General features: G+C 53.5%; 2 protein-coding genes across 5 annotated transcripts in view; one reads left to right on the forward strand and one right to left on the reverse strand.

The window, feature by feature from the left end:
* The window catches only part of Nek6 (NIMA related kinase 6), a 73,435-nt gene extending 63,799 nt beyond the window's left edge, over window positions 1-9,636 (forward strand). For 3 of the 4 annotated variants that reach the window (XM_078048183.1, XM_078048182.1, XM_078048184.1), the window contains exons 9-10: window positions 5,599-5,712; window positions 8,442-9,636. In XM_078048183.1, coding sequence (XP_077904309.1) covers window positions 5,599-5,712; window positions 8,442-8,552 — 225 coding nt within the window. In that variant the 3' untranslated portion in view covers window positions 8,553-9,636. The remainder of the gene's footprint in view (window positions 1-5,598; window positions 5,713-8,441) is intronic. The other variant, XM_078048181.1, reaches the window with a different exon arrangement.
* Window positions 9,637-11,029: 1,393 nt separating this feature from the next.
* Window positions 11,030-16,211, reverse strand: part of Psmb7 (proteasome 20S subunit beta 7) — a 55,359-nt gene continuing 50,177 nt past the window's right edge. The window contains exons 7-8 of the mRNA XM_005320947.4: window positions 14,162-14,313; window positions 11,030-11,271 (exon numbers count right to left, since the gene is read on the reverse strand). Of these exons, the coding sequence (XP_005321004.1) occupies window positions 11,160-11,271; window positions 14,162-14,313 (264 nt within the window). The 3' untranslated portion in view covers window positions 11,030-11,159. The remainder of the gene's footprint in view (window positions 11,272-14,161; window positions 14,314-16,211) is intronic.

The following is a 16,211-nucleotide window of genomic DNA, read 5'->3' on the forward strand; positions in this document are numbered from 1 at the left end:
GTTCCCTCTCCTGGACTCTCAGGTCGTCAGATGCAGGAAGGGTCTTTAATGAGCAGTGGCTGGGCACTCTGAGGCCAGGCAGTGCCCCCTGAGTGGCCGCCACAGATTGGGATGTGCAGAGCATGGCTCCCCACCTGTCTCTCCACAGCCCAGCTCCTGGATGGGCTGAAGCCAGAGCTGGTGAGCAGGGTGGGGTGTGGGCTCTGGGGAGGGACAGAGGTGCAGGGCGGGTCTGGAGGGCAGCCATGTCCTTAGCAACAGGAGGAGAGATGAAAATCAGAGCTGTCATCAGCAAGGACCACAGGACAGCGGCTGGTCCTGGGGCCCGGTACTGGCACAGTCACAGTAGCAGGGAGCTGCTAGGCCATAGGCACTTCTGTGGTGTTGATGCTTGTCCCCGAGGTGAGTTGTGAGTTCAGGGTCTTTCCAGCCATCGCTCCGTGTCACCAAGGGCCAGTGACAGCCAGCTCTCACCCAGTTCAGGGTTCAGTGTAGCAGCCCTGCCACCCACTTGCCTGGCCTGGGGCCCAAGGGGTACTCAGACCCGCCTCTAAATGGACATCACATAGCCAAGTGTCCCGTCCTGAGGGGTAGGGACAGCTTTTCCGGCCTCCCAAAGCCCGAGTCAGTGCAGGAGGCAGGGTCAATGATACATTCTGGGTATGTCCACACATACCCACACTCACAACTCACAGCTGTGCTCATTTGGGGGAGAGGCGCAGGGCCCAGCAGGAGCCTAGACTGTGGTCAGGAGTTCCAAGTCCCAGCCAGCAGTTGCCTGCCAAAGGGCCAGGGCAGGTCAGCCCCCACTGCTGGGGCCGTCACCCTGTGGATAAGCTGGGGTCACTACTGCCTCACTGGAGTAAATGCACCCTGGGGGCGAGGTGCCCACTCAGAGGTGCCCTTGGCCTGACCACTAGCCTGCTGAGCCCACGCGAGCTGGGTGATCAGTGTCCACTGCCCACCTCTGAGGCAAGGCTCCCGTAGCTTAGGCCCTGTTTCCTTTTTTGCTTTGGCCAGTGGGAAGCCCTGGTGCAGCTGAGCTTCAGTCCCTGTGTGCTTGCCCTGTCTCTAGTCCAGATGGCTTTTCCTTTTCTTTTCCTACTGTTTTATTTCTGGAAACTGCTTCTTGCCCCCGTAAGCCATGAGGGTCTCTAATGTAAACAAACACAGGCCAAGCTGGCCAGGGGAGAGCGCCGCATCCCCCAGGGACCCTGGGAGGAGGGTGGGCGCATCCTCAGCTTGGCCAAGGCCTCTGCCACACACCAGCCATTCCCTGCCACAAGCCTTTGTCCCGCTCCTCAGAGGCAGATGCAGCCCCAGCCTCATTGGATTCCCAGTCAGGCAGGCCAGCTCCGGCCATCTCGGCCTCCTGAACACATGTCCAACAGGGGCAGCGTCCCACCCTGGTGGCTCCTTGGCATCAGGCTCCCGCCTGGGCGACTTGATTTATTTGTTGGCAGTGTGTGGGGCCACGTGGCCTGCAGCCAGAGGGACAGATCGTCAGCGGGAAGCCGATGCGATCAGTCAGTCAAGTCCCTCAGAGACTGAGTGTCCTCAGGGAGGCAGGCGCCCATCTAAACCTCACGGCCCTGGGCCCCCCACGAAAGAGGGCCAGCATGGCAGATGTGGCCGTTGTGGCCAGCCCCTCAAGGGTGACAGGGCACCCCTCTCCCCAGTCCCGCAGCCCGGCAGGGAAGGAGAAGGGGATGTTTTCCCAGCAGACGTGGAGGGGCCACATCTGGGCCTGGGCTGTAGTAATTGGAAGGAGACGTCCCAGTGTCACGTCGCAGCCTCCGCTGGTCAGCCTGCAGGGTCTTCCCAGGTGCCAGCCTGAAGAGCTGTGACAAAGACCCCCCCCCCCGCAGATGTCGATTGGCAATCTGGCGTGGTGCTGGGCACATATGCCTGGGGCAGCATGGCCGGGGGCTGAGGCATGCCCAGCCAAGGACAGCACTGCCCCCGGCCCCCCGGCCCCCAGAGTGGCTTTGGAAGTCTCAGAAGTGCCACATACTAGCTCTCCATGGTGGCTGTGACAGATCACATCGGTTGATAGCCCCGAGCAGCATGTCCCTCTTACAGCGCTACAGGCAGAAAGCCCCAGTCCTTGTCCCCAGCTAAGGGCAGGTGTCAGCAGGCTGATTCTTCTGGCTAGGCAGGGGTGTCTAGGGGTGAAACTGTTTCTTTGCCTTTTCCACAGAAAGTGGAAGGGTACCCCTCTCCGGAACACTCCCCTTAGTGTGCTCCGAGCCCTCGCTTCTGTCAGCACATCCGGTCTCTCTCTGTCATCACTAGGACCTGTGATTAGTGAGACCCACCCGGACAGTCCAAGGTCCCTTCCCACCTCAGGATCCTAAATTTAATCACATTTGCAAAATCCCATTTGCCACATAAAGTGACATTTGCTGTTCCGGGAACTAGGTCGTGTATGTCTTTGGGGCTATTATCAAGCCCACCGCATCCCCTTTCGCACCTGGGCATCTACCTACCACCATGCACCTCCTGGAGTCACCGCAGATGCAATGCTGGCCCCCAGCTGGTGAGCCCCCAAGCACACGCTGGGGCCAAGTGCGGTCAGCATTGGCCTCAGGAGTCATGCCCCATGGCCTGGCCACACTGCCCTGGGCACAGGAGCAAACCATGGGAATCAAAGGCTGGCTGCAGGGGCGTCCTCAGCCCGGAGCCTGGGCAGAGGCCAGAGTGTGGCCACACCAGGCCCAGTGCTTCACTTAGGGGTCCCCCGGGCTCTACAGAATTCATGTATTCCCACACAAGCCCACATCTGAGCACGGAGCTGAAGGCGTTGGCGCTCAGTGCCAGGCACCCCCGCTGGAACCCCTCAAACAGACTCCAGGCCCCATCTGGGACAGAGAGAAGCAAGAAAGTGGGCTGAGGGATGCCCAGCTGTGCCCACATGGGACGCCGTTCTAAGATTCTGACTTGAGCAGCAAAGAGCCGGGATGCTCCTCCCTCAGGGATGAAGGCTTAGACTGCTAGTTCGCCCTGGGTCACCCTTCACTCCTGGACGTGCCTGGGAGAGGCTGATGAGGTGATGAGGTGGGTGTCTGGGGCCCGATAGGCAGGAGTCAGATGCAGTCACTGTTCTGCTGAAGGCAGATCCCCACTTCTCCTCTGACATCTCTGATCATGTACCAGTTTCTCTGAGCCCTCCCAGCGGGGGCAAGTGCTCACCAGCCCCCTGCTCCTTGGCTGTGTGTCATCTCAATGATGCCGGGAAGTTCTGCATGCGAGGAGCAGAGGAGCAGTGCCGAGAGCCATGGCCCTGGCAGTTCTAGCAAGGCAACCAGTGTCACCCTGAACAGCAATCCCTCCTCGGCTCCGACAGCAGAGGCTGGGTGGCCGCCGGTATGGGAGATCTCGCCGTCCCGAATAATCGTTCTAATCCCAGTGTCGCCAGCAGCCCCAAAGATTCCTTCACAGCCTGTCACCCTGATCTGGGTGGAAGGCCAGTGGCCAGCAGCTGGAAGGGGGGCAGGTGGGGATGCTGCTTCTGCTGGAATCTGCAGTTAGAAATGGAGACGTCCCTGTTTGGGGAAGGCCAAGATGGCCCCCTGGCATAGCCCACTGCTGGCCCTGTTCAGAAGGGTTTCTGAAAGGCCGTGGGAAAGGGCCAGGAAGAATGGAAAAGTCATCTGGAGGGGAGGGCTCACTGCCCCCTTAAATTTTCCGGGGTCATGTTGAAGTCCCAAGCAGCCAGGTTTGTGAAAACCGAATCAGATTTGTTTAAAGGGTGACCAGGTCCCCTTCAGGTCAGATGCATAAAAAACCAGGGCCAGCATTAGTGGGGCCATTAGTGAAAGCACCCTGTCTACCCCGAGCAGAAAGTCTCCGTGACAAGCCATCTGGAGCCTCTAGCCATGGCTGGGAGGGCACTTGGGTCACTCCAAGTGACCACCCTGAAGTCACAGCTGCTCTCTGCTGTGGCAACGGATGTCCTTTCAAAACTGCCCAATTAACCCTTGGCACTGAGGCTCTCGTTTTTTGGAGATGTGCCGCCCTAGTCACGCCATTTTCAGACTCCAGGGCAAGGCCAGCTCCTGGTCAGGTGGGCAGACTCCCTCTCCCTTGCTGAGTGCCAGAACGTTCCTCTGTAGCCTTCCTGCAGGGTAGGTTCATGGTTCACATGAGGTCAGCCCTCCTCAGAGGGGCCGAAGCCATGAGTGCGTGGAAGGAGAGGGGATGCTGCCCCTGTACCCCCATCTGAATATAGACATTTGGTCCTTCAGGAGCCTGGGCCACAGGTTCTGTTCCAGGGCAGACTGCCATACGTGGCCTGAGGAAACCTCAAAATGCTGCCTCCCCACAGGCCATCTGCAAACCCAGGGACTCTGGGCTCCAAAGCCCTCGTAGGTTTTTCTGAAGAAGGCAGGCCCTGCTCTGGGAACCATACTGGTCACAGGGGTGAACAGAGGGTGGAGGCATTCCCTGGGCTACCCTGGCCTCCTCCCTGCCCTAAGCTAGGGCTCTCTGGCCCACTCTCTGGGACATGAGCAGTGAAGATACCTTAGGCATCCCAATACCAGAGCCAGGGACCCCTCAACCAGTAAACCAGAGCAGAGTGGCCTTCACAACCAGGGTCCTCAAAGGGAGCCAGGGCAGGGCAGCGAGTCTGGCACAATTACTTGACAGCACTTCATTAGCAGGAGGCACTGGGCTGTCATTTGCGTAGGTAATAGTGAGCAGGAGTGACAAGAAGCACTTGAATCCCATTATAGATTAATCAGCAGATGGGGCCAGGGGATGCCTTGCTTGGCCGCCACCTCACAGAGCCACTCCATGGCTCCGCACACCTCGCTGAAGGCTCTCCCGTTGGTTCTGAGTGGCACAGTGCAGTCCGGGTGCCCACCCCCCACAGGTGGAGGAGGCCCAGTGCTTCCTCAGTGGAGGAGGACTGGCTGGGGCCACCATCCAGTCTGCTCCCACTGCCCTTGCTGCTGGCCTCCCTTCAAGGTAGAGCTCACACCATCAGTCTCCACAGAGGGTGACACAGTTCAGCTGGTTACACCTCACCACAGCCCTGCAGGCCAGGGCCACTTTCCACCTCACAGAGGAAAGTTAGCCAGACAGGTGAGCATGGCACAGGTCCAGGCACAGGGTCCCTGGCCCAGGGATACTTGGGCTTCTGGTTTCTAAGAACGTTCTGCAGAGGGCTGCGAGGAGCACAGCACAGCCTGAGCTTTCACATCCTCCCACCACCACCACCCATTGCAGGGCCTCAGGCAAGCAGTTTCCTTTCAGGTGAAGAGGACAGAGAACCTGGCTGGAGAACCTGCCCGCCCAGGCCCATGGCCCTGGGGCAAGCCCATCTGCACCCTCTCCCTGCTGTCATCCTTGGGAGCTGGGGCCTGAGTGGGGTGGGGGACATCCCCTCAGTATTCAGCTGCCCCCTCCCATCTCTGAACCCTTGTCCCCATTTGTTTATATACAGTCCCACGTCCAAGCAGTTCCAGGGCAAAGTGCTGCCGGGCAGTCTCTGCAGTGAGGCCCAGAGAGCCCCTGCCTCAGTTTGGTGGTCCCCTTTCCGTAGAGTTCTGGTCGTTGAGGCTGAAATTACTCTACTGTCCCCTCCCCTTGCAGATGGCAGCTCTCCAGAGCCCCTTCTATGGAGACAAAATGAATCTCTTCTCCCTCTGCCAGAAGATTGAGCAGTGTGACTACCCGCCACTCCCGGGGGAGCACTACTCTGAGAAGGTGAGGTGGCCAGGCTCAGTGGGTCTCCAGAAGGCCATATAGCTCACAGGAGGGACATTTCCAAAGCTCAGCGCAGGGCTGAGCTCAGGGCACCTCACAGGGTGAGGGGAAGAGCTTGGGGAGGTGCCTGCGGGGTCCAGGGCCAGGTGAACTTTACTGAAGGGGTTTCCAGAGTGCCACACAACCCTGCCCGCAGCAGCAGCAGGAGCCCACAGGAGCTGGCTGGTATAGCCACCACAACACTATTTGGCTTCCCACTTGGCGTCTGAATGTGAGGCCACCTGTCCCAGGTCCCAAGGCCAGGAGCCACATGGTACCAGACACTGGGAACCAGATAGGAGGCAGGAGGTGGCAGGGTAGCGCCTGCATTCACCCATCCTTGGTTGTCACTAGCTTCTGTGACAAGAAACCACAGCAGGTGGACTGACTGGTCTCCTGCTTATTACAGCAGACCTAAGTCATGCCTCGGGTTTTCATTTTCACATTTTTCATTGGGTACAGGGGCTCGGGCCACAACAGTACTGGCTGTGTGAATATCACCTTCCTCAGTCATCATTTTGTAGATAGGGCTAAAATCATGTCTTTCATGGGTAAACTAAGGACGGCTTCCCAGCACAGCAGGGGTTAAGGGTGTGGACGTGGGTTCTCAGGCCCCCTTTACTGTCCCTGGGTATAACACTTACCTTCCTGGCGTTTCAGTTTCCTATCTGTAAAATGGGGATAAAACTAGGGTCTTTGATCAAGATCACTGTAAGGATTAAGGTCATGCATGTCTGGGCACCTGGTGTTCCTCCACCACCAATAGCCGGGTGTAGCTCAGTGGGACAACGCACGCCTGGCATGCACAAAGTCCCTGGGTTCCATCCCAGCACTAAACAGAACAGGGTCACTGGATACAGCACTGGGTCTGACTCAGTAAATGCTCAGTACCTGGCATCAGTCATTGCTGTTCAAGGTCAATGCTGGTAGGTGTGAGGCCTTCTCAGGCCCAGAGGCCACTGCTTCATGTTGACTTACTGGGTTGAATCCTCCCTCACCCACCTTACCAATACCCATATGGGTTAAAGAACTCATCCTAGATGACATAGTTTGTAAGTTGTGAGGCAGGATCAGAACCCAGATGACCCCACACCTAGCTAGAGTGCCATCGTGTTTCTCAACGGCAAGTCCTCAGCAGCCAGAGTCCAGTAGGTGAGGCCTTGGAAGGCACACTCATGTATGCCAGGGCCAGGGTCTGGGGCAGGCCAGCGGTGCTCCAAGCAAGTTGCCCCAGATCCCAAGCCTGGTTGCTCCTGCCAGCTTGCACCAGGCAGGGGGTGGGGGCTGTGCAGCGCCTTCAGCTGCAGCGTTCACAAGCTCCTTGGAGAGAACCTTCATGCTCTGGTGTGCAAGCAGGCAGGGAAGAAAGCTAGTGGCATTTCCTTACCAAGCTTACAGGCGCACTGGCTTTTCCCTTTCTTTTTAAACTTGGACTTCTGTACCATTCAGAAGCGAACAGCAGAGCCGGGCAACTCGGCGCCAATCCCTATTTTTCTGCCTTTCATTGACAATCCAACAGGCACCATCGTCTCCACCCCAGCTGCAAGGCTGACATGAGCACCTGGATCACACTTGCCCACGTTGGCCATTCTGTCCCCATCCACTGGACCCCCTTCAGAGGTTGCCTGTGACATCTTTGGCCACACGCACATCCAGGACTACTGCTTAGCACCAGAGCCCTTGGCATAGCCTGTTTTTAAAGTTACACTGTCTCTTACAAATGAAAATGACTTGATTACTTTTCTGTTTCTAAAAATCCCAAATGTGCACTTATTGCCAACTGTGTGATCACACAGACTTCAGACTCTGGCTTTGGCTTTCTTGGGGATTTAACCCATCCGAGGCTAGCACAGTTCCCTTCCCAAGTACTGTGAGGGGAAAGTAGTCTCGTGCACAGGCCACCTCAGAACCCCAGTGTTGTTCATTCGTTCGGGAGCTTGGCAGTGTTTCTTCAACAGTGGAATCCCCCTGCGGAGGTCAAAGGCGTGCCCTAATGGTCTACACACAGGTCAGTTAGGACATGCCCACTGCAGAGCAGCCCCCGTCTGCAAAAGCCCAGACCCCCTTAGCCAAGATAGTGTGTTGCAGCCCCTGGGTCTCCTGGAACATTCCTCTGGCCCTCCCCAGAGTGTGGCCACTGAACCCACTTGGGCTGCCTCTTATCCAGGACCCCCACTCTCCTGGCTGCTGCTCAGGACCCCGCAGGGCAGGCAGCCAGCCCCTCCAGCAGCACATATTTAAATGAAAAACATAGCAGTGAGCCCAGCCATGCAAGTTAAGAGATGCAAGTTAAGACGCAGGCTTTTTAAGGTCATTATTTTAATTACCATTAAAATAATTGGCACTCAGGCTATCAAAATGTGAGGTGATCAGAGGCTTAAGGCACCCCTCCCCCACCCCAGGCGGGCAAAGCCTTCAGTGTCTGTATAATTAAAAGCGCCGTCTTTCATGAGCACAATGAAGAGGCCAGGGGGTGGGCAGACTGCAGCCCTGCTGCATGTTAATGCATTTATTATGATCAATAAGCCCTTTCCTTGAGTTTCATCCTCTGGTTTGGGCCTCTGCATGACTGACAGCAGACACACATGCGCACACACGCGAACAGATTTGCCCAAAGGTGTGCACAGGACACAGAAGTGCCAATAAGGCTGCTTTCTCAAGATTAACAGGAAAAATTCTCTCCCTCACAGCTTCGAGAACTGGTCAGCATGTGTATCTATCCTGACCCTGACCAGCGACCAGACATCGGGTATGTGCACCAGGCTGCCAAACAGATGCACATCTGGATGTCCAGCACCTGAACACGTCTGCACCACCTTGTCAAAAGCCAACACCACTCTGCCTTACTTGAGTACTCTTCTCTGAAGTGACCACCTGGTAGCCTGGATCAGCTGACACGAGAGGGTCCATCAGGTCCCCCAAAGGCAGCCTTTAAGGCAGACACTGAACACAGAGCACCGGGCAATGGGCAAATTCCAAAGTCCCTTCTTTGTACTGTTGCGGGCAATCTCGGCTGGGTTAACAAGAGCAGTAGAGTGAGCCACTGAAGCCCCCTCATATCTGGACTGTAATGTGAATCTTTGGGCAATTCCTCCAGGGGCCTGGCCAGGTCTCCACGGACAGGACAGGTGTGATTTGTGTGGTGAGCCTTTGCAAAGACTATCAAGTGAAGTTTAGTTCTTAAGTATCTTTCCAAACAATCAAGCTGTGTGCTTAATTTACTCTGTTGTATAAAGGGATAAGTGGAAATAATTTTGTAAGTAGAGTAGAGATTTTGCTAATATTTTTATCTGCATTTTATAACTTGAGTAACAGGGAGGAGAACCCAACATCTAGCATCGAGTTTCACGAGGCAAACGGCCAGGAACGTGTGGTTTGAGGTCTGATTTGCCACCTTCTCCTGAACACTTGCCCTGTGTCAGGCACTGTCACCTCCTGTGATGCTGATGGTTCTTTGCATGATCAGTGTTAAGCATTTTCCTCTGTGAGAAGGAAGCATGGGCTACATGAAAAATCTAATGGCTCTGCCCAAAGCTGTTCTTTCCAAATTCTGATTCTGCAACTTCCTAGTGTTACCTGGGCAAGTTTCGTAGCTTTTTCTGAGCCTTAAGTTCCTCATCTGTAAAATGGGAAGGATAATTTAATCTACCTTCAGGTTTGCTGACAGAATTTGAAATAAAAGAGGCAAGTTAGCATATTGCAGATGATCCGATAGCGAGAGCCATTCACCATTTTGAAAACTCAAGTGCATAGACTATGCAAGTTGAGAATTAAAGTGCAACTGTATTATGTGTAGGAAACCAGAAGCGTGTTCACATATTTCTTGTTCCCAAACAGGATTAACTGTGAAGACTAATTTATAAATGTGAATTTAAGGAAACTGAAGCTCTGGAGGAAATACTTTGAATTTTGTTTTTGTACTCAAGTTAACTCTCTGTCTACGCTGTTGTCACCTGGTGACAGCTCAGCAGTGCTGATATTTGGGTCAGGTTCTTCCTCACCTTCACCTGGCTCCATGGGTGAACTTGCTGACCAGGCTTCCCCAGGGAAAGGACCTGGGCTGGCCACTGCTCCATCTCTGAGCAGAGCTCTGAGTGACAATGCTGGGCTTGAGACTGTCTCCAGATGCGGTCTCTGCTCTGTTCTCCATGTTGGGAATAAAATGAGGGAAGGGAGTTGCTTCTGGGAAGAGGAGGAGTCAGGCACAGTTTTAAGTTTCCACACATTTCTTCTTCAACTGAGAGGTCCTAAATGAAACACGTCAGCAGCACGACATTTTGCAGAGCCTTTAGAAACAACTTGTTAGGCTCCAGACATTCCAAGTAATCCTGGAATGTTTTTAAGCTCCCCCAAATAATTCTGATAATCATCAGCCAAGCTGCTGCCCTCAATAGTCCCATTGTTCTCCCTGGCCCACTCCCGGCAGTTTCACAAGGCAGCTGGCCTCACAGTGGGCTCACCCTGGAATGTTCTCTCCAAAGGAAAGTCAAAGTCCCTGTCTCCTGCCTAGCACTGACCACTGAAAGTTTTCTGATTCCAGACAGATTATTTGCAAATATTCTGTTTATGGCTCTCAGAGTCCCTGCTGTGTCTGCCCTTGGCATAGCAGCCTTGGCACACCAATGAGCTTGTGTTCTGCATGCCATCCACTTCCTACTCCGTGAGAACCCTCCACCACTAAGCAGTCTGAAGGTTTGTGAAGTGATCACATCCAGCTAAGCCTGTAAACATTCCTCTGTGATTCCATGAAATTGGTCAGAGTGCAGCTCACCCAGTTTGACGAAGCTATGGTAAAGCCACTATCCCCTGCCTGCCGTTACTCGGTGCTTAGAACTGAGTGGGGCCTGAGAACTCAAACTTGGAGACGCCCCCCGCCCCCATCCCTGCCCCGGAGCTGGGGATGGAACCTGGGGCCTTGCACATGCCAGGCAGGTGCCCTGCCCCGGAGCCATGCCACAACCCACTCTCTCATCATCCCAACACTGCTTTCCTACTCAGTTATTAGGCAGTGGCTGCCCTGCACTCATCACCCTGTTAGAACAACCAAATACCCTGGGGCTGCCCTGAGCAAAGAGGAAGTTAACACAAGGAGTAAGTTAGCAATGTTCACGTGAAGAATCCAAGTAACCACGTCTGGCTTCCAGCCAGAGGAGGCCTGCTATTTTCAGAAGGCCCTCACCGATGACACTTACCTGAACCCAGATTGGTACTTAGGGATCAAGAGCCTGAAAGGTTGATAGGCCCCATGACCACAGAGTCCCCAGGTCTCAGCTGCCCATTGTGGTTTTCATTTTTTTTTTTTTTTTATTGCACTTCATTCAGCAAACAGGAACCAAATGAAGGTGTCACAGGGGTGTTTCCAGTGCCCCCGATTTCCAGAGTGATACCCAGCCACCCACTAGCACCATTCAGGAAGTGTCCATTGTTTGGACAGTTTCCTCCAGTAGCTCAATCTCCAGGGTAGTGACTTTCTCAGTGAGGACCGCAGTGGTCCCTTTCTCACATCTGTACCGGCCAAACCTAGTGAGAAAAAACAAAAACACAAAGTTGGGATTCTCCAGGTGCCAGACAGAAGGCTGAAGAGAACAGAAAGTGGCTGCCCTGAGTCCTGCCCTCAGCTTTCTAGTGCTCCAGAATGGGAGTGCCTGGTAGACACATTAGGTCAAAAAAGAGCACCCAGGACACTGGGGGTGCGTACCTTCCCTTCCCCATCACCTTATCCCCCCATACATACATACAAGAAAACATTTGATTATGTGACCGCAGGCTCCAACCTCCCCCAAAGTACCTGTCAGTAACCCTCAGAAGTGAAGCCTCTCATCAAGCCAAGATGGCCCTTCTCTTGCCAGCAACAAGAGCAACTTACTTAACTATCACCTGCTTGCTACTCTTTAAAACTATCCTGAAACCGCAATGGCACAAAAATAGTCCTCAGCCAGACTCGGAGCTCATCATTTTAGAACCCACACTCAAGACTCAGGCAAAGTTAACTGGCCTCTGCAGGTACATGGGGGGGGGGGGTCACACTAGGAGGCACCCACCAATACTGCCATCCTGGCAGTGCACCCACAGGGGCCTCTCTGAGCATAGGGCAGCCTGTAAGCCACATGTTAACTGTGGACTTCCACACTGAGGCTGGCAGTTAGGACAGTGTCAAACAGCAGCACCAACCCAACTGGTCCTCTGGGATGTTCCTAGCTGGGGCAGTACTGCTGGCATGGACTACTGGAAGGCTGCTGGCTGGGCCATTACCATGTGCTCCTGGAACAGTCTGCCTCTCAAACAGGTACTTTGGCTCAAGGGAGCAGAAAGCAGAAAAAGTGGACATCTGACAGTTGTGTATTAAATTCAGGAGCTGGAGCAGAAAGAAGGGCTTCCCTTTATTTCTGCGAAACCTTCCTGTCCCCACTGTGTTCTTTATCAAGGATGTGAGTAGCTGTACCTCTTCATAATGTGTTCCTCCTTCTATAAGTTTGAAGATGTCATTCAACTCCCACCAAGCTGGCCCTTGGCAGCCTCGTGCTTTGGAGCCAGAGTCCCAGTAGCCCCTATGTGCCTGACTCATGTGTACCACACCCCAATGTCTTTGGGAAACCCAAAAGCTTCTTCCCCTGCACCCAAGCCTGGGTGCCTGCTTTGGCAGTGTGCAATGAGGGCCTCTGCCTTGGGCAACAGTAGATTGCACCACAGGGCATCAGGAATCTTTGAGGCCAGGTCTACACTGGCATTGGACACAGGACCCTGTCCAGGACTCTAGCTCTGCCCTGACCTGCTGTCCACTATGAAAATCCCCTCACCTGGGTAGTGCCCCACCGTCAATGACCAGACAAGAAGATGACAGTGAGGTTGTAGATATTGTGAATGCAGTGCTCTCTGCCCCAGGGCACTGGCAGGGAGCAGCCTGTTGAGGGTAGGGGCACACCTATCCTGTGCCCAATACTGGCACATCACCTGGTTAGTCTTCCAGCCAGCACTCCTAGCCACTTTGATTTTGCTCCCTGTGTTCAGTCTCCTTTACAGGTAAACAGGCCTCTGCTGCGCTCCCTTATGCACAAAGATTCTTGTGCTAAGCACAGATTCCCTTGGCAACCAAGAATACTACTTTTCTCCTCCTCTTCTCTTTTTTCTTTGGCAGTGCTGGGGATGGAATCAGGGCCTCCCGCATGATAGGCAAATGCTCCACAACCGAGCTACACCCCCAGCTCACAAATACTGCGGCTCAAATGTGGCTGTCAGAATCCTCTCCCAGGACACTCTCCAGTCTAGAATGGATGGAGCCCCTCTCTGCCCATCCCCCACCTCCTCCCCATGAACCGGCTCCAGCCACACTATCAATTCTCATCTTTAGGGAGCTGGGTGAGGCCTGCTCCCAGCACAACTGTGTACCTGAAGGGTGGCCTTCCTTCCTGCTCAAGGCCCAGGGAATTTCGTGGGCTCCTTGTGATCCCCTGTCTAGCTCCACCACTTCAAATGGAGGTCGAATGATGCCCAAAGCCACCACAACCAGTCGGCCACAGCATTCCCCAGCACCTGCAGAGGGCTCTCTGCAGCTGGGCGTCTACCCTAATTCACACTGAACTCTGAGTTGAGTGCACACTGCTGGCTCTGAAGGCTGTTCTTTCCTTGTGAGTGAATCTTGGAGGTGAATATCCACAGCGGAGTTGAACATAAGCATTCCAGAGGTGGCAGAGGTCACAGGTGCAGCTGTGCCTCACTCGGGAATGAGCCCAAGAGCCACATTCTGGCTTCCCAGCTCCAGAAAGAGATTAGAAGCCACAGGGTGGTCAAGCAGCTGGACCCACAAGGAAGGGCCAATAAGCTGCTCATCTGCACACACACCAGCCAGATCTGTTCAGCAAATCTACTAGAACCTCACTCACTACTCTGAGCCTGGCCCACACCACCAAGATGAGGCACCTGCGTGGCATGTGCCACCAACTCAGTGGCACGACTCCCCTCTGGCGTAGTAAACACCATTAACTCCCACGGCCAACATTCAGAGCTCCCAGCTACTGGTTTAGAGGCTTTTAGGCATCTTGGAGCAGTCTAAGTAAAAAGCTGTGAGCCAAGCGCCCTGGAAAACACACCTCACAGAACTCCATGCAGAGTTCAGAGGATTCTTTAAGACACTCAAGAAAGGACAACGATGACTGAAACCTCTCCATCCCAACTTGCAGCCAAGAGCTCTCTCCTGAGCCCATTCCACCTCTCGCACCAACACTTTATGGATTTAGTCACTGTCCCACATCTGGCAGTAGCTCATTGTCATAAAGCAGACTCACAGACCCATGGAAGGCTGGTTGGAACAGCTTTTCTCAACATGGGAAAGAAACCTGGTCCAGATACCATGGAGATAACAAGAGGTCCATGAAGCCAGAGGCATAGGAAGAATATCTTCTCTTTCACTCACCTGGTCCCCTTCTTGTTGGGCACTGAATAGGGGCGAAGAAAGTCCAGCTTGCTCTTGCTGATGACACACAGATCGATGTTGCTTCCAGACCCCAAGTCATTGAAGATGCCGGCTGCAATGGCCTCGCTCACCAGCTTCTTGGCCTCCTCCTCCTGAAAAAGGAAGGAAGCCATAGTGTGCACCATACCCAGACAAGCTGCACACCTGTTCTGAAGCCCACAAAGTACTTTCACAAGCTGTATGCAGAATCCTCTGGGAGCTGTGCAGTGTTTGTATTTTTTTTTAAGTTGTAGATGGACACAATACCTTTATTTTATTTATTGATTGTTATGTGGTACTGAAGAATGAACCCAGTGCCTCACACATGCTAGACAAGCGCTCTACCACTGAGCCACAACCCCAGCCCCGTGCAGTGTTTTTTCAACAAGGTTTTATATAAACAATCTCATACCTCAGTAACTTGCCCAAGGCCTCCCAACAGATAAGTGGGAACCTGAGATATTCAAACTCTTTATGCATGAGCCCCTTTTCTCAACCTTACCACTCCATATCACATGATCACCTCAACCTGGGAACTATGGGCTACAGTATTTATCATTCAAAACAGTGGTCAGTAAACTCTTCTTGTAAAGGACCAGGTAGCAAATATTTTAGGTTTTGTGGGCATAGAGTAGGTCTTTGTCGTAACTGCTCAACTCTACCAGGTAGTACAAAAGAGCTATAGACAAAGCATAAACAAATGGGTATGACTCTGTCCCAATAAAACTTTATTAATAAAAGGTAACGTAATGGAAAGGCAGTGTCATGGGGTGGGTCGGGAGTGGGTAGACGAACACCAACACAACAGTAGTTCTGGGAAAATGCTGGCAGAGCCAAGGGTGGGATTTCTTGCCCAAGAGACTTTATCTCCTCCCACTAATGATCCTGCAAGTTCACTGAAGTGACTCACTGCTCTGAATCACTCTCTCTTTTACTCCACCTCGAATCAGCAAGTATGAGTCCCAACAGCTACTGGTGAACAGGTGGAGCCATTCCTTTCTTAGTTAAAAAGGCTATCACATGCCAGGTTCTGTGCTAGGTGCCAGGACTGTAGAGATGGATGAAGCACCAAAGTCCCTACCCTCTAGGGACCCAAGAGTTCAGCAGGGACATCAGACTCAAGTAACCAGAGCACAGTGTGATAAGGACAGAAGGATGACTGAGTAGGAGCCACGGGAACACTGACAGCTCGGGAAAGCCGCGGGGAGGACACAGGGCACTTGGCAAAGGGCAATGCAACCAAAGGCAGCCCAAGTCCAAGCCCTTTAGGCCACATATACATAAATGGACCAACGTCCCAAAGAAAGGCCTCTGTGCTGTGCTGCAGCTGCTGCCCAAGTAACCACCTTCAAGAAAGAGATTCCCTGCCCAACCTGAGAGCCTCAAAAGATTCACTGGCTTTAAGTTGTAAGGAGATGTGAGCCCATCCGAGGCTCCTGCTCCTCTGCCAGCCTCTGGCCAGCCTCAGATACCAGTGACATGAGCGCCCTCTACAGACATAGAGAAAAACAGAGAGGCTTCAGAGGAAGGGGATCTGATCTGCACCAAGCCAGCAGCAGGACTAGGGGGTTATTTTGTATCTTTATCTCCCAGCTTTCTGAGTGGGATCCATGTGGGGTCAATGAAGACAGTTTCTCTCTGGGGCACATATGGTCCTGTAGGAATGCACTCTAAACAGGATTCTCTAATCAGGGACTCTCCCACATTGCCAATAGTCTCTCAAACACTTGACCAGAAACCAGAGGGGAAAGCTGCTCCTCAACCAAGGAGATGTGCTGCTGCCACACAGACAGCAAAACCCAGCCACCAGTTCACTAAATGAATCCTCATTTCAACTTGCGTGGCTGTTTTACTGGTGACCATCCTCAGAAGCGTGTGCCCCAATGCACTCAGGAAATGACCTGCTCATCCTGGCTTCTCAGCTCCTCTCCCTCTTCCTGCTCTTCTCTGACATTTACCCATTTCCTCTGCTTTGTCTTCTCACATCGCTGCAGCTGGGGACTTGCACCAG

This window comes from Ictidomys tridecemlineatus, chromosome 4 (genome assembly GCF_052094955.1).
Source record: "Ictidomys tridecemlineatus isolate mIctTri1 chromosome 4, mIctTri1.hap1, whole genome shotgun sequence".
Lineage (NCBI taxonomy): Eukaryota > Metazoa > Chordata > Mammalia > Rodentia > Sciuridae > Ictidomys > Ictidomys tridecemlineatus.